Genomic DNA, 14,153 nt, shown 5'->3' with positions numbered 1-14,153 from the left:
TTAAGGAAACAGATCCAACAGATGCTGCAAAACTCCAAACATCAATGCTTTAAAACCTTCCAAAAGTCCTCATCATCATGTAAGTACAAAGTAAGACTTTTTTTGGATGACGAAATAATTGAAGGGAGCTTTATTTTTACTTTTATTAAACACTTCTGTTTCCAACACTGTCCAAATTGACTTTCCATTTGCTTCTCTCTCCTTCCAACACTAACAAGTCAACTGAAATATGTGTACTTTTCATATAAATCAATACTTCATGGCAGCACATTAACCATCTCTTCTTGGTTACAGCATCAATACTTGAAATTTGCACTGCACTTGGTGCAATTTTATGTTTTCTTTCACTATGAACTTGTTGCATAAGAAAATCACAGGGGAATAGGTATTAAAACAGAATGGCAAAATTGAAAATTTTACAAGGAGGAAACAGTACAAATTACACTTCCAACTTTGAAATGCTGATCTGCTTTCCAAGAATTTACATCATAGCATGTCTAATTTTCAATGTATTTTTTTCCTCTGAAATTAGTTAATTCAGTAGCTATCTGTGTAATGGAGTCAATCTAAAAGAACCAAAAAAAAAGTATATGGAAAGTTAGGAGATTTTACTACTTTCCAGGTGATGCTTCTGAAAATTGGCAAAAATAACAGGGAGAAGATTCCACAAGCATTGATTACACCACACATGTCAGAGGGGGTATTTTTATACAAGGCTGTCAGCCCCATGAACATTAAATGAACATATAAAGCTTGAGAGTATAAAATATAACTAGACCCAAAAAGAAATAACCTCTTCTCTTTTTCTATGAGATTTTGTGACAATTCCTGGAGCATGACAATCCAGGCTTCCTGTTCACGACACTTTGGTTTTGATTGATTGGGTTTTGGTTTTGCTATTTTTTATCATGTGCTTAAAAAATTTTCATTTTGCACTACAAATTATTGTTCTTCAGCTATCAGTAAGAAAACCATGGATTATGAGCATTCACAGCATCACCTCACCATGTGGGAGATATCACCATGACGTATGCAGAGGGAATACAGCAATGTATTGTGAAGCTCTCAGCTCTATGGTAATAGGGAACAAATAGATTATTACAAATCCTTGGAACTTCCACCAGGAAAGTTCTTAGCCCTGACACTGGATAGTTCTCGATCAAATATTTACAGACTGAATTATCATCACCTATCTAAAGCTCTGCATTAAAAGCTGAAACCAACGTATTATCTCACACAGAGTACTGGACCACTGTTAAGGTTAAAATTAGAGATTTTTTTGGAGCAATGAGATAACAGGATGGCCTCAGCAAAAATACACTTAATATGGATGTGGCTTGAAGAGAAAAATATGTTTTTTTTCTTGTGCTCAAGTTTATACCTTTAAAATAGATAAATTACTGTCATCAGATTCAGCTTCCTCCTGGACTCCTACAGGTGCTAAACTAGGAATTAAGAGTTATATTCTGTTCCCAGGTCTGTTGCTCATCTGTTATTTAGATGTATTGTTTAGGAAGCTTCTTCTCCTGATCCCTTTCCATTCTTTTCTCTTGACATTTGTTGTTCATTCATTAGTTGCAAGCTTTTTCTGCCAGGGACCATCTCTCACTGTGGGTTTGTACAGTGCCTACTACAATAACACAGCTAGACACTAATGGAACATAAATGCATTTCAGCCTCTAGGGGAATGAAGTAAAGGAAGGAGAGGAAGTGTTCTTGCAGTACGGAAGAGAAATGTAAGGAACATTTCTCTGTGTAATTACTATTCTCATAAAAAAAGGGCCAAGAAAACTAAGTTATTTAAACACTGTGAGAACTGCTGAAATTTACATTTACAGATTATATTTTGGTCTATACTCTTAACTTCCATTAAAGGGTCATCCTTCTTAAAACATATTTGGGAGCTGACAAAGGTCCCAAAGGGAAATCTGAGTTTCTCTGAGGAGTTTTGATTGTGATCAACTTCATGAGAAAGAAGTTGAAATATTAATAGCAATGTTTGCTAATGGAAAATTCATCCTACTGAAGAAAAAAAAAGACTGAGATTTTTCAGCAGAGGCCATTTGTAGATCTCAGATACCAGGACTTCGCTGTAGTAGAGAGCTCAGTATCACAGATATAACATTTGCATTTAAGAGGCTACATGCATAGCTATAAAGAGCAACACCTTTTCCTTCTTGTCAGAAGGTTCTATTCATCAGCAATTTATGGCTTTTTTTTCTGTCAAGGGTACTACTGGAAAAAGTAAAGTGGTGCTTCAGTCTTTAGCATTCACATTTCATCAAGCAATCACTTTGTTCTAGAGAGGAAAATATTTTCACTAGCAGAAAAAAAATAGGTTTTCTGAATAAAAAGTCTGAAAGCTGAGTTGCGCTCACCAAAAAAGTAAACAAAGAGAACAAGTTTTTCTACAATATAAACACATTCTATCTTACAGATATATTCAGGAGATCAATTAGATAATGTTGTTCTTTTTAACTGGTTTGAGTGCAGAGAACTTCGCCTAAGCCCTAAAGGTTACTTTGTTGGAAGCTGAAGAGCTTTATAGGCATTCCTCTTGCTATATTACAGAAAGTTAACATTTTCTTCCCAAAGGCCAGGACAGTGTCAGCTGTCTCTGTCAGCTTAATGAAACTGAGATGATACCAAGCATTTGCTAAGGAGGGTCTGTTCCTAGGCTTCATCATTTAGTCTGTTCAGTCTAGAGGAAGGAATCAATTGACTCAAGTAAGATAAAAAAGAAGGGAGAAAAAGTGAATTATGCTACCCTTAACATCTAGTGTGGTCACTGTTCTGAATCACAGGAGAATCAGATGACATTTTTGATTGCATAGCTTTCTTAGCTATGTGCTGTGCAAGCCTGTGAACACTGTAAGCCATATCATGAGGCTTCACAAGGATCAAGAACAAAGTAGTGAACCAGGGCTGACTCAAAGCTCTCATGACATAAGGAATTCTATTTTGTAGAGAAGACAGACTCAAATTGTTCAAGAAAGAGAGAGATCATCCCAAACACTTCAGGATCAGCCCTGAGGAATGCTTTAGAGAACTAAACTGACTCAGGCAAAGACGTGACTGTGTGTTAAATTTGCAAACTTCCATAGCTTTCTAAACAGCAGGAAGGATTCTAAAAATAATAATATGTATTTCAAAACTATCACTTAAATCCCAAGTGGTGGACTGTAAGCTAGATTAAATGGAAGGGTGTACTTAACTAACTGAAATGACAGCCCTGGTTCTCAGAGCTAAAGTAGATGGATCAAGTTGGCCCACTTCCAGGCAAGGGTAACAGAGAAGACAACAACCTGGGAACATGCCAGAACAGTCACAGGAGGGCTGGAGTTTATCAAACCAAGGTAATTCTAAGAGGGCTACATGTGTCAGATTTGGAAAAGGCAATATACTTCATATCTGGGAAGAAAGCTTCTCTATGAGACTTCAAGGTGAGCTCTGTTTGCCCATTTTTAAATCACTTAAGGCAAGATAGACCTTGTGAAGCTTTACCATCCAATAAATGATCATACTGGTATGGAAATACAGATCACACAGAAGAAAGTAGATCATAAAAATACACACTTGCAAGTAGTGAAACTAAGAGACTAAAATAATTCACTAATAGCCCATACTCTATCTTCTTCATTCTAAGAATAGAAATAAATGTTCAACATGCCACAATGCCTAAGCAAAGAGAACGAAAAGTTCACTTTTTTTTTTTATCTTTTCTCTATTTAGGAACAAAACTAAACGCAAGCCTTCTGCTTTCCTCCCAAGGTATCCCCATGGAGAATCTGGCAGCCCATGGCTTCAACAGGTACGCTCTTTGCTGGGTAAAGAACTGGCTGGATGGCTGCACCCAGAGAGTGGTGGTGAATGGAGTTAAATCCAGTTGGCGACTGGTCACAAGTAATGTTACCCCAGGGGTCAGTACTGGGTCCTGTGAATATCTTTACTGATGATCTGGATAAGGACATTGACTGTACTCTCGGAAAGTCTACTAATAACACCAAGTCGACAGGAAGTGTTGATTTGCCTGGGGGTAGGTAGGCCCTGCAGGGCAATCTGGACAGGCTAGAAAGCTGGGCTGAGGCCAATAGCATGAGGTTTAACAAGACCAAGTGCTGGATCCTACACTTTGGCCACAACAACCCCAGGCAATGCCACAGGCTTGGGACAGAGTGGCTGGAAGACTGTTATAAAGGAAACAGACATGGGGGTACTGGTTGACACTTGGCTGAACATGAGCCAGCAGTGTGCTCAGGTGGCCAAGAAGGCCAATGGCATCTTGGTTTGTATCAGAAATAGTGCTGTCAGCAGGAACAGCAAAATGATCATCTCTCTGTTCTCAGCAATGGTGAGGCTACACCTTGAGCAGCATGTTCAATTTTGGGCACCTCACAACAAGAAAAGACATTGATGCCCTGGAGCCTGTTCAGAGAAGGGCAATGAAGCTGGTAAGGGGTCTGGAGCACGAGAAGTCTTACAAGAAGTGGCTGAGGGAACTGGGATTTTTTAGTCTGGAGGAAGCCCAGGGCAGATCTTATCACTCTCTACAACTACCTGAAAGGAGGTTGTGGTGAACTGGGGGTGGGCCTCTTCTCCTATGTAACTTGTGATAGGACTGGAGGGAATGGCCTCAAGTTGTGCCAGGGGAGATTCCAGTTGGACATTAGGAAAAGCTTCTCCTCCAAAAGAGTGGTCAGGTGCTGGAATGGGCTGCCCAGAGAGGTGGTGGAGTCATCGACCCTGGAGGTGTTCATGGAATATTTAGATGTTACACCGAGGGACATGGTTCTGTGGAATATATTGGTGATAGGTGGACAGTTGGAGTGGATGATCCAACCTTGGTGATTCTATGATTCTCTACTGCAACTGCCATCATATCAGCCATCACCTAATTTTCATGTGACTCAGGGCTGGCAGAGATGATAATCCAAGCAAGAGAGGTGAATAACACCTGGTTACAAAGGATATTGGGAAAAAAAAAGGATTTTTCACTGCCAGAAAAGGCATTAAATGTGCATAAATTACTGTCACGTTCACATCAAAGATTTTTTTCTCTACCAGACTTATGCAATAGAGCCTCAACACATACTCCTATGTGATCTAGTACAGACAGCAAAATGAATACAAGTAACTCATGATGAAAAACAGTATGTAAAGAAAGTAAGATAGTAGAACACCTGAATGAGTATCTAAACAAGCATGCTTAGTTTGAGAAACAACCTGGATAATCTCAATTTTCCTTTTAATAGTAATTCTTTGTCTCCAAAATGATCAGACTAGGTCCAGAACATACATGAAAATGGATTGAAGGCCAGATCTTTAATCAGACAGGAAAAAGAATAAACTATCAGTTTTCGGCAAAAAATAAAAAAAATAAGCAAAAAAATAACCTCAAACATAATCCACTCCACTTGATAAGCTACAAAAAGACACTTTGCCAAAACTAATTCCTGTTGGACCAGAGGTGGAGTTTTTGAACTGCAGTTTTCAGCACAGATGAGCTTGTTGAATGATTTTGCAGAGCACCTCTGGGAAGGCTGAGGAAGGAGTAACAGCCTGATGAGTCCATGTTTTAAAACAGAGTAATAGAGCCCAAAATTGTTTATTTCCTTAAATTCTTAGTATATGCAGAGGGGAAAAATAAAGTCTAGCCAGTAGTTAATAACAGATTTGCTTCTTATCTTACTGCTATTTAGGATTCACATATCAGAGATATTGTTGGACTGTGCAAAAGGGAAAAAATATATATTTACTATCCTTGTATTCAGTCCTCTACAGACATTAAGAAAGAATATTGGGCTTTCTGGCATCCTGCTGAAGGAGCAGCAGGTATCCCACGGTGACTTGTGTTTCAAAGGAAATTACAGCACTGCTGAAGAACTGAAAGAAAGAATACTGACACTGGAGAATAAATTTAGACTTTGAACTGAAGTGTAAACCACTTTCCTTCAGCTCTCCAACATATTTAGCATAACCAGACTGTTTTGCTGCGGCTGGACTGCCTGTGGGATGCTCAAATGCTCTAGATAACTATGGCTGTTTCCAAACAACTAATGGCTATTCTTTCCATGCTTTCTCATCAGCCATGGCAGCAGTTCTGCCATTTACATAGCCCTACACTATTTTCAGACAGCAGTATTTTTATTTAACTTCCAAACAATTCCAGGCAGTTCACTTGCTGGTTCTGTTTTTAGTGGTTATGACTGGCAGACAGAAGAAGTATTTTCTATTTCTTTTAAGAACACTGAAGCATCCTGAACTACATTTACTCCTCAAAAACACTTTTATTTTAAAAAAGAAAAAAAACAACGCAGTATCTTACATACACCCCAATAAAAGAACTATATAGAGATACAAATTCATGTACTGCTAGCAATATTTTAAAATGTGTTAGTCTTTGTATTTTTTACTTACATCAAATAATTTAATTATTGGGTGGATTTCCATGTACAGTAGATGGTGTAAGGGTTATTATTGATGGTTGGAAACATTTTACAGCCAAGACAGAAGTTATAGTTCCCTTACAGTAAAATAAATAAATAAATAAATAAATAAATGCCAAACTTAAATTTCTGAGCAAGGCTGAAAAGAATAATACAAGTCAGAGTAAATATCCACCCAACATTTTGTCAACAGATTAAATGTCAAAAAGTTCTGGTGAAGGCACTCTTAACAATAAGCACATTCAAAGAAGGCCATACTTTTAAACATATAATCTCCTTTTGCCTTGTCATTACTAGTGACAGAATAATATTAGTAATCATGGAAAATACTGGTTTATTGAACAGTTTTTTCTTTAATTCCTTCTTCATCTAGCGCACCAGAAGATATTATAAGTATTCCTTGCTGCACTAATAGATGCTATTTTCATTGTCTCTTAAAGGAGGAAGGCAGGACTGCTTACTCACAGCTACTGTTAGCACAGAATCATTTTATAAGAGTGGGGTAACTGCAGAAAATTGTCAAATCAGATGGAAACAGCTCCTAGTACTTACTTCTAGCCAAATGCACAGAAAATCAGACCACAAAAGCTCTACAACTACGAGCATGGATTTTTATATATTTATTTATATTATTGGAGGGGGGAGGGGAGGTGAGGGGCAACTGTTGGGTGAGCAAAATTTGGGTACTAAAAATATATATATTTACATTAACAGGGAACAAAATTAATTCAAGTTACAATTTTTTTTTTTTTTTCCCCTATACTTACTTTTTTATTTAAAACATCTCCTAAAGCAAATGTGTTTGATTGGTGCAGTATTAAAGATATAAACTAAAGAGAAAATCATCACTACAAACAATTTGATATGGAAAAAAAAAAAAAATTGCAATTTTAAAACCCATTTAAAATAATTAACATTCTTTGTTTTTTCCAGTTCAGATGGAAAGGCAGGTATTAAATTTAGGCAGTCCTAAATTTAGCTTTTAGGACTCCTTTAATTTAGCCAATGGCAAAGAAAACTCTAAACTAGTAATCCAAAGTGACATATAAACTACATATGAAACAAAAATGCCATTACTTTTTATGACTACTCAAATGAGCATAGAGCCACTGCACACATTTTTGTTCAACTAAGAAGCTTCGTAATGTCAGAATTCATACTTGTATCTTCACATTCACAGGTATGTACAGAGGCAGTCCTTGCCGATCCTATGTTAAACTGATGGTAACAAATGAAGCAAACAAACAAAATGTAATAAACTATGAAGTTCCAGGGGCTGAAACCAAGGCTATGCCAAAATGCCAAAAATCAAAGCAAATTCTACAAATCTTCTACAGTTGCCAATATAGCAGAATGAGGCAGGAAGATCTGACAACCTTGTCGCAAATGAAAAAGGAAGAGAAGGATAGGGAAAAGGAACATTATAGTTGAGAAGTGCATTTCAATATTAGACTATCTTTTAAAAATATTCAGCAAAATTGAAAGATTTACCATTACAAGAACTGGGAGCAGAAGGAAGAATGGAAAGACAAGAAGTGTCTCTCTACCTGTATGGAATGACAACTACTGTCTGACAACACCATGTTCATTCGTAAGTCCAGGTGTAGGCATCACAGTGATGTGGCAATACTGCTTCTGGAAGTACCTGCTTCCTCCTGTATTCCCCACTGAAAATAATGTTGTCACATATATTTGAATTTATTAAGACTTCAGTGCACAGTTGAAGTTAAGCATCCACTAAGTAAAGGTGCACATTTTGGTACAGCAGGTCAACTCGCTTCAGGAAGGATCTTCAAAGTTCACTTATAAATCGCACAGTAGGAACCAGGAACTAAAATTTCACCTGTAAATATGATCCAGAAACTAATACCTCTGCAGCAGTCTAACAGCCTAAGTTTCTTTCTGCTATTTTCTACTTCCTTATTCAAAGCCTTTAACAGTACAGCAAACATATCTGAACATGAAAAATCGTTATGGTGCGGACTACAGGTACAAATTGGACTGGAAGTACAAGATGATGTTTTGTGAAGCTACTTCTGGTACTACAGAGAAAACCTGAGATAACAAGATGCAGTGTCATTATAATTTCACATTATACACAAGGTATATGAGCAAAGAATGACTCAGTCTAATTGTGACAGAAAAGATGTGACAGTTACCACCCATTTTTAACTTTTTTGTTTGTTTTTACATGTTAGAAGGCTTCCTTCACTATAAAAAAAAAACCTTAAATAACGTGAACTGTTTTATATCCATTCAGCTGCTCATTAAGTTGAAGGCAGCAGAGAGAAACACTTGTGCCTTTCCCTCCCTGGTGACAAAACACACACACAGCCACTTCAGAACCCATAAACTACCTTCATCAGCCTTGCCTGTTTTTCCCCCAAGTGCTAACAAACCATAACGAGGCAAGGCTCAGATTACTATAAAGATATCTACAATACTAGTAATAACCAAAACAGCAAGGGAGCAAGCCAAACAACAGACAGGGCCATGGAATCTCAAATCCTGCTCTCCATCAGCTAATGCCGGCAGCCACTGTGGCACACCCTCAAAGAGGCCTGGGCCTGCACAGCACCATGGGCAGCCTTGGCAGGGTTGGTGTGCTTGACTCTCATGTGGTGTGGCTTTGTCGTTGTAGTTTTGGAGTTGTCTGCTTTTTTTTTTTTTGACAGACAAGGTGATCAAAGCATCATGCGCTTTGGAGTATTTTTTTCCACACTGTCAGTGATGGGCACAAACAGGCTGGAAAAATGTAACTGCACGAAGGCGACAGCTGCTTGCAGGGCAGCAGTTCCCTCACCTAAGGCAGAACACTGCTTCTCTGCCTGCGCTTCTGCAGGGCCCCAGCGTGGGTCCTGACAAAGAGCTTTGGAAAGCAGTCAACACCCATTTCTTCACTGAGGACTGAGAAGCCACTGAACAACTTCATCCAACAGCCTCTCAGCAGCAGAGAGGTTATATTCTTGGACATACTGCAACACAGAGGACTTGATTATAAATCAACACCGTATGAGATAACACCTTTCCAAGACAGTTCAGTCACACTAGCACATGGATGCACCCATGCTAATAACTCACCTCTCCATCGACCTTGTAAGCCAAGCACATCAGGTCAAGGCTGTCACATATCCAGCTGCAGAATGGTTTCCATCCACTAGGCCAGAATACAGATGAAACTACAAAAACAACTCCACTCCCAGCTCTAACAAAATCGCTCTTGCAGATTTCTACTTTGTATCGCTCCCAGCAGGGAGCTTTTGAAGGGATCCCTCTTTTCTCTTTAGCCTACAATAGAAGATGCTATTGTTCAGAAGCTCCTTACAGGAGGAGGGAGGATTAATGGAGCCTTTAGGGAAAACAACTCTGCAGATCAAAATGATCAGAAATAAGAAAACACTCATAAGGAGAAACGAATGAGTGGCAGCTTCTTCTTAGCAGTCCAGAAGGAAGGAAAACCCATCTCCACTACAACATTTGACTGAACAGTCCATTGTATTTCTGTTTGAATAGCCTATTTATCACTGGCATTCAATTTTTTTTTTTTTTAAAGGAGGCAAACAAAAATTGTTTTTTCTACGTCAACTTCTTTTAGTTACTGAAGAGTACTGTGAATTGCTGATCTCCTAATGCTTTGGCTGGATTGGCAGCCAGTTTAGTCCAGTCGGGCTTGCCTAACGGTATGAGAAATAGAAAATACAATTAGCATAGTCAAAGCCAGGGATAATCTAGGAGGTATTCACAATAATGAATAGAGTTGGGTGACAGGTTGCTTTAGCTGGGAGTTTCTGATACCCAGCCTTGTAACAATGTGTGTGGGCTAGTAAATATTCAGCAGAAGTTTAACAGGGTATTTTAAGGAGATTTACAGTCAGCTCAGTCATGTATCACCACACTGACATGCAGTCTTTGCTTTTGCATATCATACGAGAAACTTAATGTCAGCTTATATGGCAATCACATATATATATAAGTCTGTGCATACTGAGATGTCTATGATGAAAATAGCTTGCCTAGTCTCCTGGGAGCATAACACACAGCAGTCTACTTTCCAGACAACACTATACTGAATTCTAATACTGAACAAAAAAAAAAAAAAAAAAAAAAAAGTAGATTTTTTTCTTTTTAATCATTAAAACTGGCTCAAAGCAAGTAGATGACTGCTTATACAGTCTGAGATATCTGGGAATCTCTACCAAGAGTGAAGGCAACATACTTTAATCTTTTAATACACATTTTGTCTTTTCAAGGAGATCCAACATTTTAGTGCAAGCTTTACACTGTCACTAAATTGGTCTCACTGTATCTTACAATCACTGTGGTATTTCAGCATTTTTGTTCAGTTACTTCTCTTTTTTTTGCCCTCATACGATAAAAAAAAAAAACGTAGAAATCGGATGTGCTTGTTCAGACTTAATAAAAAATAAAAAGTCACTTACTGCAGCAACAAGATTCACAGTTTTACATTCATTTTCATCTAGGGCAACAAAGCATACAATGAAGAGTTACAAAGTCAGACTGATGATTGACAAGCTACTCTAACACTGCTTTGGAAGGCACCTTATCTGCCAAATCCACTTTTACACTATCAGCTCACACTAACATCTGCATTTGCTTCTCATCATCACAGCTTTTAGACTATGGCTTAACTGCATAACCAAAATGCACAGTCCTGTCAGCAGATGACTTCACATTATATAACGGGCTTTGGAGCAGCAAACTGGAAAAACTCAAGTGTGATATGTTCAAAAGCTGTCAAATTTTTCTTTCATACACAGGCAAAGCAATCAGTGATCCCTTCTCGCGCCTGATGAATTGTGGATAATGATGGCTTAGTCAGTGCCTACACTGCACTCACAGGTGGTATTTTGACTGCTTTCACGTAAACTTACTTGTGTGCCAAGAGCAGGACAGCCAAGGCATCAAGGATTCCCAGCTGGATCTGCTGTATATGCTGAAACCACAGAACTACAGCTAAACACTGCTACCGATCCCTAAACGAACCAGTTTACTGCCAGTTTGGATGTGTTTACACTAGCTGCAGTCACATTTCATTACAGCACAGATACAATCTTTGGGTGAAATAGCTGGGCAATGTTACCAATTACATTTAAACATTAACATGAAGGTGTTAGTATTTGACAGTAACTCTTTACAGTACTTGCATACAGGAGGAACCACAGTAATTTCCTAGGCTGAATAGTATGACCTAATTTCCTCATTTTTATTATGTAGCACTGACATTATTTACATCACATGAAATAAAAAAAAAAACAAACACCACTTTGCTAATGCTGTCCCTTACTATTTCTTATATTTTCTGTTCACAGCAAATAGAACATCCAGTGAACATTAGAAAAAGCTCCATTAGGTTGACTGAAACCAGACTCCAAATGGCAATCTATCATGGTAGAGACTGTAATACTCATACTCCTTAAATTTCAAAACGTAGCACTAAGATCAATGAAAAATAAAGTGTCATCTTACCTTAGGATCTCGTTTTCTGCACGCTGATGTGAAACCTGTGACACATAATCAGAACACTTTCCTGTTTTTCCTCATTTCTGCTCAAGTATACACTGTTTTAAATGGACACTTTCTGAGCATCTTCTTAGAAACAGTTAATAAAATCAGACAATTCAAAGGCTAAGACAGATAAGAAGTGAAACATTTATCATAAAGAGTAAAAATTACCTTTAGCAGGGTTTACTTTTATTCCTGACCTATACAGCATCTCCTCATTCTGCCAGTCCCCATTTCTGACAACAGTCTTGAGTCCATAGAAAACAATCAATGCAGCAGTGGAACAAAAAACCAAGTTCTTCAGAAAGCGTTTTTGGGTTTTGACATAAAGGGCTCTGACACCTACTGTAACCAGCAGGCAGAAGCCCATACTAGGAACATACAGCACACGCTCTGCTATTACAAAGCCAACATAGAAAAATAGGTTTGTGGCAGGAATAAAGGGCACTATTAACAAAGACAGAGACAGAATGACAATGTTCTCAGTTGAAGGAAGCTGTAGTTTCAGGATTTCATGCTTTTTTATGCCATTCTCTTCCTTCGATGCAAAACTTGACTTCCCCTCCAGTGTCTTATATTCCATTTCAGAGTGACAGCTATGCCCATTAGCATTCTGCTTGCCATTCATTACACTTTTCCCATTGCATTCTCTTTCATTGCTGGAGCCCTTCAAGCTGAAGTAGGCGAGGAGGAAAAGTCCAGCATAGAAGGCCACAGTGTGTAGATTTCTCCAGTCGCTGACTGCCTTCAGAAGAGGCACAGCATCCATTGACCAGTCAAAGCTGAGGGTGTCTGGGCAGAACAACAGCCAGAGGTTCTTTGTTGGCAAGTAAAGGAAGGTCAGCATTCGTGTGAGAAAACTGTCTGAATCAGCTGCTGGATTGTCAGAGTTGGAAAAACTTGGGGGCTTGTTGCCCATCCAGTATAAGCGGATACCCAGCAGTGCAGTCCCCCAGGAGGTCAATAAACCAATGCTGAAGAAAAGGTTCAAATTCTTCCTCTGAAAGGAAAAAAATAAGCAATCATAAGTCTAAATTAGCACGAGGTATTTAATTCACAAACAAAAGGAATCCAGAAATATCTCATACAACTATTTTTGGTAATGAAAACCAAGCACTGCAGGTCTGTCTCAGGCGTTTGGTTCACAGAATGCTGGAGTGAACTGTACACTGCTGACCATAAACTAAAAGAACAGGTTTGTTCCTCTAAGCCCCCTGAAGCTTGTAACAGAATCAAGTCTTGAGATCTTAGAGCTGTCAGTCCATGCTTATCACTTATCCCAAGTAGCCGTATAATGATTTGAAGAATATGTAAGTTAGAGGAATTTATGGAACATTACATTGGTCTTCATATAACCTCCCAAATCCCTTATTCGCTTCTGGCAGTGGCTGAACCAACAGTTTACCTCAACAAAATTTAAAGTTACAGGACTGCTCCATTTTTCCTAACAGACACATTTCCTAAAGTAATACTTACGGAATTTCACCTAACAACCAAATAAACATTCCAACCAGCCAAGAAAAGAAAACAGACAGTTTCCATGTTTAGGTCTTCCAGTTCCAGTTAATTACAATGTTCATTTGGAGCCGTCAGATGTGCCTATTACTGAAAGCTCCATTTCATTCTGCATCTCGCAGCCAAACGTTTTTTTTTCTTCAAGAGCACCATATTAAATCACAGCTTTAAAAATCTTTCACATCTTTATACTCATCTAAATAAAAATTTGTGAAGCATTCAGATGCCTCCACCTACTCATGTCATCATACTAGCAACCATAAGCTGCCACTTATTTATGGAATAACTGAACATTTGCCAGCTGAAGCTGCTTGTTGGGCTCTCCCCCTCCCCATTAGAAAGTACTTACTTATTCATACACTTGCAGAAACATACCACTTCTGCCTGAATGAAAATCAGAAGAAGCAAGACTTTCTCACCTATTTCTAGGATTGATGAGCTTAAATTCTGCTTTCAACTACATGGGCACCCTAAACAAAAGCTGTTTTGGATTACTCTCTTTTTGGCAGAAATATCTGTAAAAGCAAAAATATGAGTAATTTTTATATTTCATTTTCTTAGATGCTCTCTGTAAGAACAGAAAAATTATTTGCCAAATAGCTCCAGACACAGTGTGAGCACTTTGTTATTATTTCCCCACATTATTACAAAAAATTAGTTGTTAATCAT

At 38.3% G+C, this 14,153-nt stretch overlaps 1 protein-coding gene across 1 annotated transcript in view; it reads right to left on the bottom strand.

Annotated features, from left to right (window-relative positions):
* TMTC2 (transmembrane O-mannosyltransferase targeting cadherins 2) overlaps window positions 1-14,153 on the bottom strand; it is a 234,213-nt gene that overhangs the window by 79,210 nt on the left and 140,850 nt on the right. Inside the window, exon 3 of the mRNA XM_048934288.1 lies at window positions 12,141-12,969. Within this exon, the coding sequence (XP_048790245.1) occupies window positions 12,141-12,969 (829 nt within the window). The remainder of the gene's footprint in view (window positions 1-12,140; window positions 12,970-14,153) is intronic.

The sequence above is a fragment of the Lagopus muta genome, chromosome 1 (genome assembly GCF_023343835.1).
Source record: "Lagopus muta isolate bLagMut1 chromosome 1, bLagMut1 primary, whole genome shotgun sequence".
In the NCBI taxonomy this organism is placed as follows: Eukaryota; Metazoa; Chordata; class Aves; order Galliformes; family Phasianidae; genus Lagopus; species Lagopus muta.
The sequence above is the reverse complement of the archived record's forward strand: the minus strand, read 5'-3'. Positions and strand labels throughout refer to the sequence as shown.